The sequence below is a fragment of the Pygocentrus nattereri genome, chromosome 27 (assembly GCF_015220715.1).
Source record: "Pygocentrus nattereri isolate fPygNat1 chromosome 27, fPygNat1.pri, whole genome shotgun sequence".
NCBI lineage: Eukaryota > Metazoa > Chordata > Actinopteri > Characiformes > Serrasalmidae > Pygocentrus > Pygocentrus nattereri.
The window spans coordinates 10,562,501-10,579,628 of NC_051237.1; the positions used below are offsets into that span (position 1 = coordinate 10,562,501).

Here is a 17,128-nt window from a genome sequence, read left to right on the forward strand (position 1 = left end):
GCCAAAGCAAGGCAGTCTGACCCAAGCATTCACAAGCACAACAGTTTTGATAATGTTTGCTCCGCTGTCTGTGGTCATGCAGACCTGTTTCTCTTCTTTAAGATCCCACGACAAGAGAAATTCCTTCAAACCTTTTGTAGTGTTTTCTCCCATGTGGTCTTCTGGAAAAAAGCTTGTCTGTTGGCAGGAACAGCATAGTTTCCAGTTGCTATCATTGTAGTGTACAGTCAAGCTTAAATATGGCTCCGTGATTCTGCTCAATCACAAGTCTGTAATTGACACGTAATGCACTACTGAATCTAATGTCGGGGCTAACTTGGCACAGCATTCGTCATACAGGAAAAGCTGCTTGTGAAAAATATTTCCTCCCAGGGATGAGTCCAGTTTCCCAACAAGCTGCTTAAATCCTTCTTTTTCCACCATTTAGATAGGCATCAAGTCCTTTGCTAACCAAAATGTGACTGCTTCAGTAATTTCATTCTACCACTTGCTTTTTTTTTTGTGTGTGTGTGTGTGTCATACGGAGTGCCACACATTGTGAACGCTTCAGCTATGGTTGCCTGAGTACTTAGTTTGGTTTAGCTTGTTCGTTAACAGGCAAACGTTTTTGGTTTCAGATCTTCATTCACGGATACACACAATGACTGACATTCATCGCACTGAAGTGGGTGTTTTTGCTTTAGGTGGGGAAAAATTTTAACTCTGGTACTACTCTCTGCTTTTTTTTTTTTTTTTTTTTTTATTTAAACTTACACGCTTGTGTCATACACGCTTGCTTATAGTATCGTTATATGGCAAAAATCCTATCGAATTTAAATATATACCAGTATTATTGTGAATATTATATCACCCACCCCCAGTAGTTACCGTCCCAACTCAAAAGAGCAGGCTTGCCCACAAAAGTAGACCTATTATCTCCAAAACCCACATTGTTTTTCTGAGCACCACTTGGACAACCAGCAGCTGCTGTAAATTTTGGCGTCACGTCAAACTGGGATGGGACCAGAGCATATTACAGTATCGGACATCATCAGGGCTAATTTACATGCCTCTTTTATTATTTCTGACTGCTGCAGATGAATGCCATTAGTACCTACATGAATGACCACCTCAACTTCAGGTTTCCTCTAATGTCCAGCGCCCTGGCTCCCAGTATACAGTTAACTGCTAGTGGCACCCTAAAGGAGGGTCTATTTTCACATGCCATGAAATAGAATCAACTATAACCAGAGCTCTTTCAACACCTGTCTCAGAGGGTGTCTCACTGAGTGGGGCAAACCTGTTGGACACGTGAATGGGAGAGATGAGTAGTGCTCGCATGGGGTAGCTCTGGTGCCGAAGTCGATGGCACGCTAACTCTCCCTGAGGCACCCAGAGTTTCTAACAGCAAATCTGAGCCCTGCTGACTAGCCCTGCTCTTTTCTGATTTCCAGATGCACACCACCTAACTGTATAATCCTCTCTGTCAAGCACGAGAGTAACTTACACTTCTCACAAACAAAGCTAGTAACACTGCTGTCACTAGTGACGGAAGGAGAAGCATACCTAAATATGCTGCTCTCAGAGGAAAGCAATAGCTCGTGGTCTGCCATATTGATACTCGTTGTTTCGTCTGCCAAATTGAGCCCTTTCCAGGTGTCACACAAATCCAATGAGAGTAGTGTCTTCAAAAGTTGGGTGTTCGTAATTAATTGCAAGTAATGCGCAACAGTGAATTGTAAATGTAAAAAGCCATAAGACACTAGCCTCCAGCAACTTCGATAAAACCAAGTCCTTTTGCTTTTTGTCACGTTTTAAGTAAAAGTAATTCGGATGCTTTGGCAGTAAGTGGTCTGCTGCCACATTTGCGGCTTTTGATTTCTAGATGATAACTGTCTAGCACCCCCTTCAAACAGAGGACTGATCACTTAAGGTGAAATTAATGTTCCACTTTGTCATGTATTTGTGCTTGGAAACTTTGATTGCTTGAATTGAGTACACACTTGGGCTGTTTCTGTGTGTCATGGTTACCAGTTCTGTAGGTTTCTTCCATGGTTGTTCATAGTTTCTTTAGCACAACGAAGAAAAATGTTTGTGTAGATGGGTTTTTGTTAGGATGTAGGTCTTCTTACTGAAGCTTAAGTAAAAGATAGTTATTAAAGTTGTTTATGAATTTAAATGAGTCCCAATTAGTTGAGGCCAAACATTCCCTCATATCTACTATGGCAATGCTTTGTTGTTCTCATCAGCAGGTGCTGTTAGTCTTTTTTTTTTTTTTTTTCTTCACCCAGAGAGTTTCTGAGCTATCATTTGTCATATGGAATGTTAATTCATTGAACACCAGTGTGCTTAGCAGAGGTTTCCTTAGAAGATGATTTTGTAGAGTAACACTTCTGATTCAGTAGTAATTTTAGTGCAACACTGTTTTTGATTATCTGTTTTGGCCCTCTACTGCAGTACAGTAGGTACAGCAGTACAGATAAGGAGCAGTGACAAATTAAAATGCACTCTTTCAGCTTTTATGTAAGATGATGTTAAGTGAAGCTTCTTTCCTTTATACACATGAAGCACTCTTGTCTAGCTGTGTGTCAATTGTTCATGCATGAGATGGCCAATAAAATATCTAGAATGGATTGTTAGTGGAATTTGTATCTGCAGTGGAGTTCAAGATGATGACCAAAGAAGTGTAAATGCTGGAAAAGCTGACAGCATAATCTGAATAAATCTGAGACTTCACCAAAATTAAAGAAACAAAGTGGTATGCTGCAAGGAGATTGTGTTTTTACCTGTGATTTGATCTGTATTATGTTTTTTCTTGGGAAGCTAATTTGATGTGCACCAGGAGTTGCAGTGGGGGTTTTAACTAAATGAACCACCCAGGAACAAACCCTCTAAGACCTAGAGAGAAAATGAAAATCTTACAGTACAAGAAATAGCAAACTATCATTTTTGGTGTATAACACTGGACAGTATTAATGTTTTATGTATGTATTTTTCTTTGTAAGCCTGTTTACATTAATTCGTTTAGTTTATACTGGTTTGTGTATCTTTTTTTTTTTTTTTTTTTTATTGCCAGGGTAACTCATTCACATGAAACTTTAGAAACTGCTACAAAAAAAACTAAAATATATTCATTTATTTACATTTACATTTATGGCATTTGGCGGACGTTCTTATCCAGAGCGACTTACAATTTGCTCATTTTACACAAGTAGGCGAAGGTAGCGTTAGGAATCTTCCCCAAGGACTCTTATTGGTATAGTGTAGGGTGTTTACCCAGGTGGGGGATTGAACCCTAGTCTACAGCGTAGAAGGCGTATTCTGGATGGTTTCCTGCCCTAAGTCAGGGAAAAAAGTTATTATTGCACATTACTGTGAAACCTCATGTTAATACACAAAGGCAACAAAGCCTCTCCTGTCTCATCTGACCCAGCAGAAGGGCTACTGTGGCACAAGTCACAGAAATTTGATGGTTACAGAAGGAATGTGTTACAACACACAATGCATTGCACCCTGCTGTGTATGAGCTTTGTAGCCCTAGACCTGTCAGAATTGCCCATGGCAACTCCTGTTTACCTTTGAAAGCACTGTTAGGCCTAAGAGCCACTGTTCTATGCCAAAGGCCCCTTGACAGAAGATGGGTTCTTCTAGTGTGTTCTAATGCATGTTCTAGTGCTATTATCTTAAGAGATAACGGCAACATAACTTCTAACAAAATAAGAGAAATGTTTAAATGTAAAAGAGCAAAGTAGAAAAGACTTCAAGACAAAAGACTTTTGTGGTTTTTTTTTTTTAATTAATATAAATATCTTATCTTAGCTGTACCAGGATGTTCCACTCTCCCAAGGGCATTGGCTTTTGACTGGTTGCATTGTAAATTCAGCTACTCCAGCGACTAGTTCTTATCATCTCAAGGACAGCTCTTCTTTCTCACACAGCTGCATTAGCAGATTCTCAAACTTTTAGAGGCCTCTTTTATTAAAAAGGGTACTCCAGTGTCCAAGTTCCCAGAATAATATAAAATAATACAACAATCTGTAATAATATCTATAACCAGAGATTAAAGATGCAGTGCAATAAGGACTGTACAAGAAGTTACAGGTAATTGCATAAAATTACCATACTGAATGAATAAATATGTGCAGATATTGGTACCAAATAAAGTGTCCAGATGTGCAAGATGCGCAATAAGGTATGCGGAAAATGCAATATGTGCAGCACGCTGTCTGTGTGCAGATGGATAAAGAAACACAAGATAAGCATGAGATGCAAGACCTATGATGATTTGTGATTTACCATGAGATTCAGAATCAGTCCTCCTCTCTCTTCACCCTTCTCTTCTGGCTCCCCTGGGAAGAGTCAAAGAGGCTGATGGCTCTGAGGACAAAGGATCTCCTGAATTATGTCAGCTGAGCAGCTCTGTGACAGCAGCCTGACACTAAACATGCTCCTCCTGTCTGTGGTGATGGATTGCAGTGTGTGGCCATCGTCCTCCATAATGGACAGCAGTTTGTGTAATGTCCTTCTCTCAGCCACCTTGACCAGAGTCCAGTTCCACACTGACGCCGCTCGCTGACCAGCTTGTCCAGTTGCATCTAGTCTCTCCTTTTTATGCTTCCTCCCCAGCACACCGCAGCATAAAAAAGACAGCTGGCAACCATAGTCTGATAGAACATCTGCAGGAGCTTCCTACAGATGTTAAAGGACCTCAGCCTCCTCAGAAAGTAGAGCCTGCTTTGACCCTTCCTGTACAGGATGTCTGTGTTGGCTGACCAAACTATCATCCAGTTGCAGATCGAGATACCTGTAGGTCATTACACTCTCCACTTCAACCCCCTCAATAGAGATTGGATGTATGGGTGGCCTATCCCTGCGAAAGTCCACCACCATCTCCTTGGTCTTGGCAGTGTTCAGAAGCAGGTTGTTCCCATGGCACCACTCCACAAGGTCCTTCACCAGGGTCTTGTATTCCTTCTCCTGCCCTCGCCTTACACAAGCCACAATGGCAGTGTCATCCGAAAACTTCTGCATGTGGCATGTCTGAGTTGTACTGAAAGTCTGTACAATGTGAAGAGAGAAGGAGAAAGTACAGTCCCTTGTGGTGCTCCTGTGCTGCTGACTGCATTCTCTGATGTACAGTCCTTCAGCCTGACATACTGAGGTCTGACAGTGAGGTAGTCAGTAATCCAGGAGACCAGGTGTGGATCCACTTGCATGTTAACCAGCTTGTCTCTCAGTTGGAGGGGCTGAATGGTACACTGCTCAAAAAAAAAGGGAACACTCAAATAACACATCCTAGATCTGAGTGAATGAAATATTCTCATATATTGAAATTTGTTCTATACAAAGTTGAATGTGCTGACAACAATCACACAAAAATCGATGGAAATCAAATTTATTAACCAATGGAGGCCTGGATTTGGAGTCACACACAAAATTAGTGGAAAAAGTGGAAAAACACACTACACTAATATCCTTAAAACAATTCAAAATGAGGCTCAGTATTGTGTGTGTGTGTGGCCTCCACGTGCCTGTATGACCTCCCTACAATGCCTGGGAATGCTCCTGATGAGGTGGCGGCTGGTCTCCTGGGATCTCCTCCCAGACCTGGACTAAAGCATCTGCCAACTCCTGGACAGTCTGTGGTGCAACGTGGCATTGGTGGATGGAGCAAGACATGATGTCCCAGATGTGCTCAGTCGGATTCAGGTCTGGGGAACGGACGGGCCAGTCCACAGCTTCAATGCCTTCATCTTGCAGGAACTGCTTACACACTCCAGCCACATGAGGTCTAGCATTGTCCTGCATTAGGAGGAACCAAGGGCCAACCGCACCAGCATATGGTCTCACAAGGGGTCTGAGGATCTCATCTCGGTACCTAATGGCAGTCAGGCTACCTCTGGCGAGCACGTGGAGGGCTGTGCGGCCCTCCAAAGAAATGCCACCCCACGCCATTACTGACCCACTGCCAAACCGGTCATGCTGAAGGATGTTGCAGGCAGGATGTTGTGGCTCTCACGTCGTCTCCAGACTCTGTCTGTTTGTCACATGTGCTCAGTGTGAACCTCCTTTCATCTGTGAAGAGCACAGGGCACCGGTGGCGAATTTGCCAATCCTGGTGTTCTCTGGCAAATGCCAAGCGTCCTGCACGGTGTTGGGCTGTGAGCACAACCCCCATCTGTGGACGTCTGGCCCTCATACCATACTCATGGAGTCTCTTTCTAACCGTTTGTGCAGACATATGCACATTTGTGGCCTGCTGGAGGTCATTTTGCAGGGCTCTGGCAGTGCTCCTCCTGTTCCTCCTTGCACAAAGGCGGAGGTAGCGGTCCTGCTGCTGGATTGTTGCCCTCCTACGGCCTCCTCCACGTCTCCTGGTGTACTGGCCTGTCTCCTGGTGGCGCCTCCAGCCTCTGGACACTACGCTGACAGACACCGCAAACCTTCTTGCCACAGCTCGCATTGATGTGCCATCCTGGATGAGCTGCACTACCTGAGCCACTTGTGTGGGTTGTAGAGTCCGTCTCATGCTACCAGGAGTGTGAAAGCACTCCTGAACATCCTGACCAAAACATCAGCCAGAAAGCACGAAAGGTACTGAGAAGTGGTCTGTGGTCCCCACCTGCAGAACCACTCCTTTATTGAGTGCGTCTTGCTAATTGCCAATAATTTCCACCTGTTGTCTATTCCATTTGCACAACAGCATGTTAAACTGATTGTCAATCAGTATTGCTTCCTAAGTGGACAGTTTGATTTCACAGACGTTTGATTTACTTGGAGTTATAGTGTGTTGTTTAAGTGTTCCCTTTATTTTTTTGAGCAGTGTATTAAAGGCACTGGAAAAATCAAAACATGACTCTTACAGCACAACCACCCTTGTCCAGATAAGAGTGGGCTTGATCGAACATGGGGTCTGAGAAGGTGTAGAAGAAGGGGCTCCAGTGTCTTCGTGATATGGGATGTTGGAGCAACAGGCCTGAAGTCATTAAGTTCACTGGGTCGTCCCCTCTTAGGTACTGGAATGAGGCATGATGTCTTCCACAGTGTAGAAACCCTCCCCAAGTGCAGACTCAGGTTGAAGATGTGCTTGTGCTGTATGAGTGCCCTTGGCTCAGCAGCACAGGACCCAAGTAGTCTAGGACATACTTTGGACCAGCTGCTTTCCTTGTGTGTAGTTTCCTCAGCTCATCTCTAACTTGATCTGCAGTGAAGATGTGCAGAGGGGGAGGGGGCTTCAGTGGTGCTGCAGATCAAATCTGATGCATTTGTGTGAAGAGGGGGTAGAGGGGGCTGTGATGTCTGTGCTGTCAGCCTTTGGGAAGGTGGCATGAATATCAATAGGAGTAGATGAGGTGTTGATGTCCAGGCAGACAGAGACTGAAGTGCCAGGAGCTGAGAAAAGGGAGGGTGTGGAGGTGACTACTAGACATACAGGAGATCTGAACAGGGCAGTCAAACTAGTTATAGAAGATGTTGAACTCATTGGCTCTCTCTGCATCACCGTCTAATGCACTGTTCATCCTCTGCTTACAGCCTGTAATGGTCTTCATACTATTCCATACCTCCCTCATGTTATTCTCCTTCTGCTCCCCCTTCATCCTGTAGGACTCCTTGGCCTCTCGCAATTGGACTTTGCGCTCCCTCTGTATGCTCCTAAGCCCTTCCTGGTTGTTGTCTTTAAAGACTCTCTTCTTCTTGTTCAGCACACCTTTGACATTGCTGGTTATCCAGGGCTTGTTATTAGCAAAGCAGCACACAGTTTTCACAGCAACAACAATGTCCATGCAAAAGTTCATGTAGTCCGTCATGCAGTGTGTAATCCCCTCAATGAATTCCCCGTATGGCTCCTGCGGTACACTCCATTCCGTGGACTCGAAACGATCCCTGAGAGCAGCTTCAGCTTCAGGAGACCATTTCCTGAAGGAGCGAGTGGTTACAGGCTGTCTCCGGACACAGGTTTTGTACTGAGGCTGCAAGTAGACCAGGTTGTGGTCAGATTTTCCCAGAGGAGGCAGGGTGTGGCGGTGTATGCATCCTTTAGATTGCCGTAAAGGAGATCAATTGTCCTGTTCTTCCTAGTGGGGTAGTCTACATACTGGTAAAAAGAATGCAGTATTGAGTCCAGTGTAATGTGGTTAAAATCACCAGAGATGGTAATGAAGACCTCCGGGTGCTGGGTCTGAAGTCTCGCGATGGTAGCGTGTGTGACGTCACATGCTGGCTCAACATTAGCACAAGGAGGAACGTAAACACAAACTATGGCATGTGATAGCTCCCTAGGCACTTAATAGGGATGAAGACTTGCTGCCAGCAGTTCAATATCCCGACAGCAGATTATCTCCTTTACCCTCACATGTCCTTGGTTGCACCATCTGATGTTAACAAAGGCACAAGTCCCCCACCTCTGCTTTTACCGCTCAGTTTAGCATCCCTGTCCACTGTCATGGTGGCAAAGCAGAGAATGTCCACGTTAGCATTGGGAATGTTGCCTCATTTGTGTGACATGCTACCTACCTATATTGTTGTGGACCAGGTACATCTCTTCATGGTAGTTGTATTCCCTGATGAAAAGTTGCCGTTTTCAGGAGAATAGTGTGCCCTGCAACAGTGCAAACTTTGTTCAGGAGTGGGTTAGGGACTTGAGTTAGAAATGTTGCTCGGTCCTCCAAATTCCAAAGATCTCAATACAATCAAGCATCTGTGTGATGTGCTGGAGCAAAAAGCACAATTTACTGCAGCTTCACATTACATCTTGCAGGACTTAGTTACTACACCTTTACAAGACCTTTTTTCATTAACAGCTGAATTGCATTGCTTAATAATAATAATAATAATAATAATAACAATAATATACACCAGGATTGCATCCAATTCACTTTTTCCTTCACAAAACAAACCCTCGTGCCTGCACATTGACTGAACATAAATCAATTGCAAGCAACACTGGGACTACAGAAAGCAAAAAGGTTTGGAAAAGAGTACCTCGAAAAAGGTAACCCCCCCCCCCCCCCCCCCCCCCCGCTTTCTGTAGTTTCAGTGATTGATTTCTGTTCAGTGAGTGTTACTCCCAAGGGTTTGATTTATGAAGGGGAACGTGAATTTGAGGGGGAGCCGAATTGGATGCAAGGTAAGCACCAAGTCTCCCTGTTATGCTTCTGTGCTTGGAATCAAACAGGCAGCATGCTAAAGGCTAGGTTGTGATGCTGTCAAGGGCTAGAGAATGGCTAGCATGAGCTGACTAGCTTAGGCTACAAAGGTTGGGTTAGCTTTTTTCTGCATTAACTTTTAACATACCTTGGCCGCTATCCTACTGAATATGTTCTCAACAAGTGAGAGATTTGAACAGTGCCCACAAGTGCACCTGCATAAAAAAAAAAAAAATATATATATATATATATATATATATATATATATATATATATATATATATATATATATATATATATATATATATATATATAAAATAAGTGGTACCCTAATGGCCCAATAGAACTATGGTTTTCATAGCTTGAGGTCAAAATGAATGAAACTTCATGTCAAAATGAATGACGCTTGGACAATGTTCAAAGAAATACACTTTTCATTCGCGATTCGGTACATCTAAGAAATCAGAATGCAGGTTTTATGAAATATGGATCTTGTTGAACAGATAATTAGAAGTGAGCCGTCATAGTTTTAGGGAACGTTGTACCATTTGGACACCTCTTCTGCTTGCTCTTAATAATTTTCTGTCACTATGTTAACTCTTCAGTGGCTTTAGTCAGTGGTTCATACTGGTAAGGCTCAAGATACACTTCTGGATCAGAAACATTTTTCCCCCATCGAAGGTAGTGGAGAAAAATTCTCAACCTCGTAAGACCTCTCAGTTGCAAAAGTGCCATTTGTTTCGGTCACTCTCCATGTTTTCTGGTAGCTAACGTTAGCCAAAGCACAGCAGCCTAGCCTGCCCAGTTTCCCTCCCAGCCCCACCTCTGACCTCAACCAATGCAGTGCCCAGTGAGTTAGCTGAAAATGAGTGGTGTTTTAAAGGATCTGCTGCGAATGTCTTGTTGACTGATGCCACAGAGAACCTTCAGAGGTCTTGTAGAGTTCTTTGGTGTTTTTTATAATTTCCTGAAAGAGTCCTAATTTTTGACTGGTTTGTTTTTTTGTTATTTTAAATGTGTTTGTGTGTGTTTTTTGTTTTTTTTTGTTTTGTTTTTTTTTAGGTTTGAATTCCGTGATTGAGTGTCACACTGATGGGCTACCACCATTCTACGTTTGTGTGTCATGCACAAAAAGGGTTAAAGAGAACTCTGTAATTAGCCATCTGACAAGTCGTGACCATCAAATAATGTATCTGGTAAATGTACACTCACAAGCAGCACTGCACAAATAAATTTCCTATTTCTAACCTTATACAGATTGCTCATTTACTTCCATTTTATTCTTGTCTGTGTATTGGCTTTAGAACTCAATAAAATATGCTCCCCTGCTGGCCAAAAGAAAGGTGAAGACAAAATGGCTGAGAAACCAAGCCATTATGTTTGAGAAAACTGAAGGATATGGAGAGGCAAAGGTCTGATTTAACATTACGTTTTCCTTTTTTTTGCTGTGTGCTCTTGTTCTTCTGTGACTGGCGGGTCACTATTTCCGTGGAAGCATTTAAGCAAAAATGTGTATTTCATTTTGTGCGCTCCAAATATTTTTCAAAGTTTGTCCATATCTCATAATAAATTTCTCCGATTGCTAATATCTGACTGAGCTGAACTTTCCATCTGCCAGGCCTTAGGAGGTCAGAGCAGTCCAGTCTTATCCACAAAGGGCCAGTGTGGCTGCATGTTCATTCTAAATAACAAGTGCAAGTCTTCAAACAATTTATCATGTGTGCTCCACATTTCTTGGAATAAAAACCTACACTGGCCCTTTGTGGGTAAGATCTGACACCCTGGATTTTGTGTATAATATTATACAGAATAGCATACATTTAAAATTTTCACATTACCTTCATTATTTGCTTAACTGTTTAAAATCGCACTATTTAAGATTCTGTGGTAAAGTTGAAATAAGTATTACTGCTTCAAGAGCAGGAAAAAAGCTATAAAATGGTGTCCCTGTGCTGCAGGAAGTTGCCCTATAAAATCTGAAATAATATTTTTAAATTGTGAGGTGTCGAGTTGGATAAGTTGTTCTGAGCATGCCATACTTCTATGCCATATAACTCAACGTTATATAAGAGATGATGACAATAATAGATCATTTGCATACACCTTCAGTAGACATGTTGTTCACAAAGATTTGGCTGACAAGCTCGCAAACATCAGATTCGTCTGCTTGGGAAAGGGTTCCAAAGTGCAACTGACATTACAGAATGTTCCAGCATGTTGCATACAATTACATATTTCCACCAGAGTGGTCCAAATCCTCAAATCTTACATAGTGTGGCTTTAAAATTAGCTAGTGGTGCGATTATTCAATATTCATATGAGCAAAAAAAAACAAACAAAAACAAAACAACCGAGCAGTTGGACACACAGTTGTTTTCCCACTTATTTATATTGACCATCCTTCTTCAGGTACTAGAGCTGGACGTTCAAGATTACCATCAGATCTTTGATGCTCCTATCTTAACAGGTGAGCTGAAATACAGTTTATATTACATTTATACTTGCATTTGTTTGTGTAACAAGCATAATGCAAAATATAAAACAATGGGCATGTAACCGTGTGTGTGTGTGTGTGTGTGTGTGGTGTTTGAAGGTTTGAGGAAGCTGAGGGACTTTCTACTCAAACTGACTTCAGAGATCAGTGACCAAAGCACAATGCCAGCCTCCTCATCTGATGACTCCAGATGTAATGAGAGACCAGAAAGTGCATATATTATAATATTTGTGGCACATATGTAGGTTGTATATTAATTTGTAAACAGAGGAGTGTGCCTAACGTCTGCATATGGTTTTTGTATTTTTAGCCCTTAAAAGCATAAAGGAAGAAGAGGACAGTCCATGTGGTCACCTAAGAGGGAAGGCAATGTCTGATGACTCCAAATCTGATACAACTCTTAAACAATGTGTGTATAAACTTTCCTCTTTAAACAAGGAAAACAATGTCTGCATTCTATGCATACATCATTTTGTTTAAATGCTTACATATGATTTATGGCAGATTCTGATGACGAACCTCTCCGGAGTTCACCTCATTTATGGTCTTACCTCACTAGCTCCAGTAGAACAGAGCCTGTAATCGGTCAGTACTCCTCGTCTTCCTTTGATCCTAGACTAGTATGACTACTGAATTCTTTTGTAATTGCCTGTTTTTGGGGTTTTTTCAGGTTTGAATGTGGTCACAGAGTACCGCAGTTCCTCTGGTCAGAACTCTTTTCTGTGCTCAAGCTGCAAAGTAATCCTCCCTACCAGTAAATATATGTGTCATCTGATTAGTCCACGCCACCGCTTTACCTACATTGTGAGTCAGTCTTAGCTGTTTACTGAAAAGATTCATTACATTGCCTCAGCTTTCCTATTGTGCAGGTGCTAAATATTACTTGAAAATTGATGTTTCAACAGAAAGCTAATCACACAAAGCTTGTGGAACAGTGGAAAGATACAATCGACTTGACTTATAAGATCCAAGAGCTTCAAGAGAAGGCAAAAATTGTGCAGGACAGCGAAGGCTGGGGACAGATTAAGGTTGTCATATTCTATCAATCATTCTATAATAAGATTATAAAGAATGTGTTGTTATAGGGTGAGTTTTCAAATTTGGTCAAACGTTTGTTTGTTTGTGTTTAAGGTCGTGGAGAAGGAATCTCCAAAACTGAAGGAGCAGGCAGCACAAAGTAAGAATAAACAAAGTCGAATAAGTCTGGAGTGTATTTATTTGATTAAATTCATTACTTCATGTTAAATAATAATTTTCAGATCTGTATGTTAGATTTGCCTTACCACTCCTAGTCAGCCCTGAGCACTATTCCATCCACACTATTACCATTACCATATGACCCTCTATATAAAAAAGGACTAATCGTGCTACAGTTCTCTTCTAAATAAACGCATCCAAGGGATGAAGCAAACCGGTAGATTATGTTTATAAGTGCAGGATTTGGATTGCTAGCTATAAAACTTTGCACCTTGTTGCTGAAATCTTGGGTTTTTTGCTAGCGGTAGAGTTTGACAAAACAAATAATTTTCTGTGAATAATTTCATGTGAAACACCTCATGTCTAGCCATGGCTAATACTACTCACCAGGTAATTAGTTGTATTATTGTATTTGTACGGTTTTGTTTCAGATGCTGAGAACCCAGTCAAGGCTCATGAAGCAGAGCCTCCTCAAACCAGTAGTGAAACCGGTGAGATGCAGAGAGATATATATTGCAATTTAAATTGGTTTATAGATACATGCAAACGTCAATTCCAAGAACGTTTATTTATGAACTTGCATTTTTCATTTTAAATAATTGTTTATTCTAGGGCTGTCGAAGTTAGCGCGATAATAACGCGGCATCTATAATGACGAGGCATCTCTCATTAAGAGTAGAGGAGTAAGTGTCTGTGTTTACATGCAAAGATGTTGCCAATCCGATTGAATACAATCCGATTACAGATTCAGACTGAGATGTTTATTCTCACTCTATTCAGCAGTCTGATGAAAATCTTCGTTTACCTGCTCGCTACAAGTAATCCGATGCAAAATGACGCGCATGCGTGGAGTAGCGCTTACAGTGAACGTTACCATGACAGCGAGTATCACGTGAGGTCCAGTCAGAGTGAGATGAGCTTCCAGTTGGCGCGTCTTTAACTGCTTTAAACTGATGTCAGACTCAGAAAAACGTCCTTCACATGTACTTATAAAAGAAGCGGCGAGAGGAAGACGTCGTGCGCAGAACGTGCTTACACCTTCCGATTGGAGTGTAATCAGATTCAGGTGTTTACAAGGATATTATTCTTCTATTTAACCGATTATTTAGAGGATTACCCACCTCGTCCAGTCGGATAGAAATTGTATTCCGAATGGCCTCAATTGGACTGGATTATTCCGATTGAGGTGTTTACATGGATGTATTCTATTCCGATTGAGCTGTTATTCGGATTATTAACGGATTATCAGGCTGCATGTAAACGTTTACATGCTGTTTACAGTGCTGTAGCACTGTGGTATGACACTACATGTCTTTAATGAAGTTCAACTTTGTGTAACTTATTTTTGTTTGTGCGGTACTGTTAAGTCCTTTAGGCTGTGACTGAATACAATTTCAGCCCATTTGAAGTTTTTAGTATTTATTGTACTTTTGTTACACATATCTGAACTGAGACACAGTAGTGTGTGACATGTCTTATATTTGAGACTACAGCTCCCTAATCTATTACAAATCCAGTTTTGTGTTTTGTAGGTTCAGTATTGCTGCCTAGTATGTGAGTGAATAAAACTCCCTTAGTTTTCTCTTGTCCCAGCACTTTTTAACATAAGTACGTTTAGCATAAAATGTGTTCATTTTAATTGTAACATTTCACTTAAAAAACCTTATTTTCTATAACATTTACACAGATTTTAAAAATGCAATTAATTGCGATTAACTATATGAAATTCTGAGATTAATCGCGATTACATTTTAAAATAATTTCACAGCCCTAGTTTATTCATTTGATGCCTTCTAAACATGTCCCAAAAAGTTGGGACAGGAGCATGTTTACAACTGTGTAACATTTTATCTTTCATTTTTACAACAGTTAATAGATTTTTTTTTTTTTTTTTTTTTTCAGTTTTGAGAGTAGATGATGTAGATGTCATTGTTGTATTTTGCATTCATTACGCATTTATTTTAGAGCCACCACTCTGATTACACATCAGTACTGTACAGAATGTGGCTTGGCATGTCTTGCTGACATAAGAATGAATGTCCTGAAAACCATGTTATCTAGAAGGTAGCTGAATCACAGATGTGAAACTTTTCCATGCCATGGGCACTAATATACCTCCATACCATGACACACTCTGACTTTACACAAAGACACGTCTTTCCTTCTTTGATATGTAGAACATGACATCCATTATTTCCACAAATCTGAAATAGTGACTCATCAGACCAAAATATGTTTCTGCTAATGCATCAGTCCATTTCAGATTAACTTGTGGTGATGTCACAGAGGCATGTCTGTTTTTAAAACAGTGCCATCTAAGGGATTGAAGGGCACAGAAGTTGTGGTTTCGCACAAGTGGTCCTACCCCAGATTTATTGGAATGTGTTGCGGGCATCAATTTAACATGAGTGTACATTTACAAAAAACATTGAATTTCATATAGTAAAATATTAAATATCTTGTGTTCATACGGACTTAATCTAAATTATAAATCATTGAGTGGTGTGTGTGTGTGTGTGTGTGTGTGTTTTTTGTTTTTTTTTTGCATTGCAATTTTGGAATTGTGGTTTGTACTTATATGGTGACTGACTTTTTTTGTTTATGATTCATGCTTGTTTTCAATTAGTACACACAGTGCAGCAGGGCCACACCAAAAGGCGAAAATCTCTGAAACAGCTGAAAAAGAAGAAAATCAACAAGGACAGTGCTTCGATTGGTCAGTAGCACTGCAGCAGTCACTGATATGATTGTGTGGATTATTCTTAGAATTTGCTGTATATAGTTTCTGAGATTGACAGGATTTATTATTAACACTGATCAGAAACTAAAAGCTCTACTGTTTTCAGTTTTCAGACCTGTAGTCTCATTCTCAACAGTCACCAGCGTTCTTTGCTTGGTTAAATGTTGTAATGATATTTTGCTGATTTGTTTAAAAAAAGTATATCAACAGTTTTGCACTCACCTGTCTGAATTGGTTTTGCAGGGTTGAATTTTATTACGTGCGTGACACATGACAGAAAGAAGCTGTTCTTCTGTGAACTGTGCTCTGTGAGGTGTCATTTAGACCACATGTCTAGTGTGACCCACAGAAAAACCTGTGTGGTAGGTCATTAAGTACTGTTCTCTCATTATCTCTTATATTTTATCTCCGAGGTGTACTGCTGTGTATGTGTCACAGTCCATGAGTGAATGAATGGGAGAATAATACGTGACTTATGTTATACAGGAACATAGATATCCTGGTTGGACTGAAAGTGATGCAAACATGGAGAGAATGAATGAGATAGTCTTATGTTTAGCAGCAGTGGAGCGAAGCACCGGGATTGGAATGAAGGTAATTCAGCTGGCAGTCCAGCAAATTATTATTTAAGTAATTAACTAATCTGTCATTTATTCATCTAAAATCCCATTTTCCTTCCACTTAATACATCCTTTGTTAGTATCTTTATAACAAAATGGCAAGAGGCAATGTTGGTTAATATGACTCTATTTGTTTAAACATATTAAGCTAATGAGATGGTGTACAGAAAAGATGAAAACACATACAATACAGTAGGGCTTATTGGGGTGGTAAATTTGGGGATGTATCAATTTTAAATACTGACAATTAATCTTTCTCAGCTAACTCCAAGTTGCACTGTCCAGACATCAAAAACATTGTGAGCTGTATTGACGCAGGGATGTGCTGTTGCTAAAAGTCAATCAGTTGAATTCCTGTGAATTTGAATTTGTTTTTATTAAAACATCTAGATCATTAACATGAAACTGCCCGCAACTATCTTACTTTGTCTTTTTGCAAGAACTTCTACTGCTGACTAGCTGCTGCATCACACACCAGCAAAGTATAATATAGTATAGTATAAGTATTAAGTATAAATGTTTTATACTTGAGTACAAAAGTTTAAATGTTGATAATTTTTAGTTTTTGGCTCAATACTTCCACTATTTATTGAGTAAAATTTTATTTATTTATTTTGAGTAATGAGAAGAAAGATCACAAGTTGGCCAAGCATTTTTTGGTGAAACTCTGAAGCATTTCGGGGCAGGCAAAAGAGGGCCAGTGCAGGATGCTAGTACAGAGAGAAAAAAATCTTTATTCACAAGCGCACTGGAAAGTCTCTTTCAAATGTCTTTTTAAAAAGCTTATTTTTGGCTACCAAAGATTGAATTGCAGCCTGTATAGCGCTGATTGACTGTATCTAAGGGAGTTACTCTGTTCTTGTTTTCCTCCACATTCCTGAGCCAGAGGGGCCCAGACACAGAGATTGGGTTGTTTATAAACATATCTCACAGCTTCACTTTGTCTAAAGCA

General features: G+C 40.7%; 1 protein-coding gene across 5 annotated transcripts in view; it reads left to right on the forward strand.

The window, feature by feature from the left end:
• The window catches only part of LOC108426524, a 71,505-nt gene that overhangs the window by 39,377 nt on the left and 15,000 nt on the right, over positions 1-17,128 (forward strand). For 4 of the 5 annotated variants that reach the window (XR_005129754.1, XM_037535411.1, XM_037535412.1 and 1 more), the window contains exons 33-45: positions 10,188-10,321; positions 10,430-10,537; positions 11,535-11,592; positions 11,719-11,829; positions 11,930-12,028; positions 12,124-12,204; positions 12,290-12,423; positions 12,525-12,647; positions 12,751-12,796; positions 13,248-13,307; positions 15,443-15,532; positions 15,800-15,918; positions 16,043-16,150. Coding sequence is in view for 4 of the 5 variants with exons in the window: in XM_037535411.1 (XP_037391308.1) it covers positions 10,188-10,321; positions 10,430-10,537; positions 11,535-11,592; positions 11,719-11,829; positions 11,930-12,028; positions 12,124-12,204; positions 12,290-12,423; positions 12,525-12,647; positions 12,751-12,796; positions 13,248-13,307; positions 15,443-15,532; positions 15,800-15,918; positions 16,043-16,150 (1,271 nt within the window). In the remaining variant the exon portion in view is untranslated. The remainder of the gene's footprint in view (positions 1-10,187; positions 10,322-10,429; positions 10,538-11,534; positions 11,593-11,718; positions 11,830-11,929; positions 12,029-12,123; positions 12,205-12,289; positions 12,424-12,524; positions 12,648-12,750; positions 12,797-13,247; positions 13,308-15,442; positions 15,533-15,799; positions 15,919-16,042; positions 16,151-17,128) is intronic. The other variant, XM_037535413.1, reaches the window with a different exon arrangement.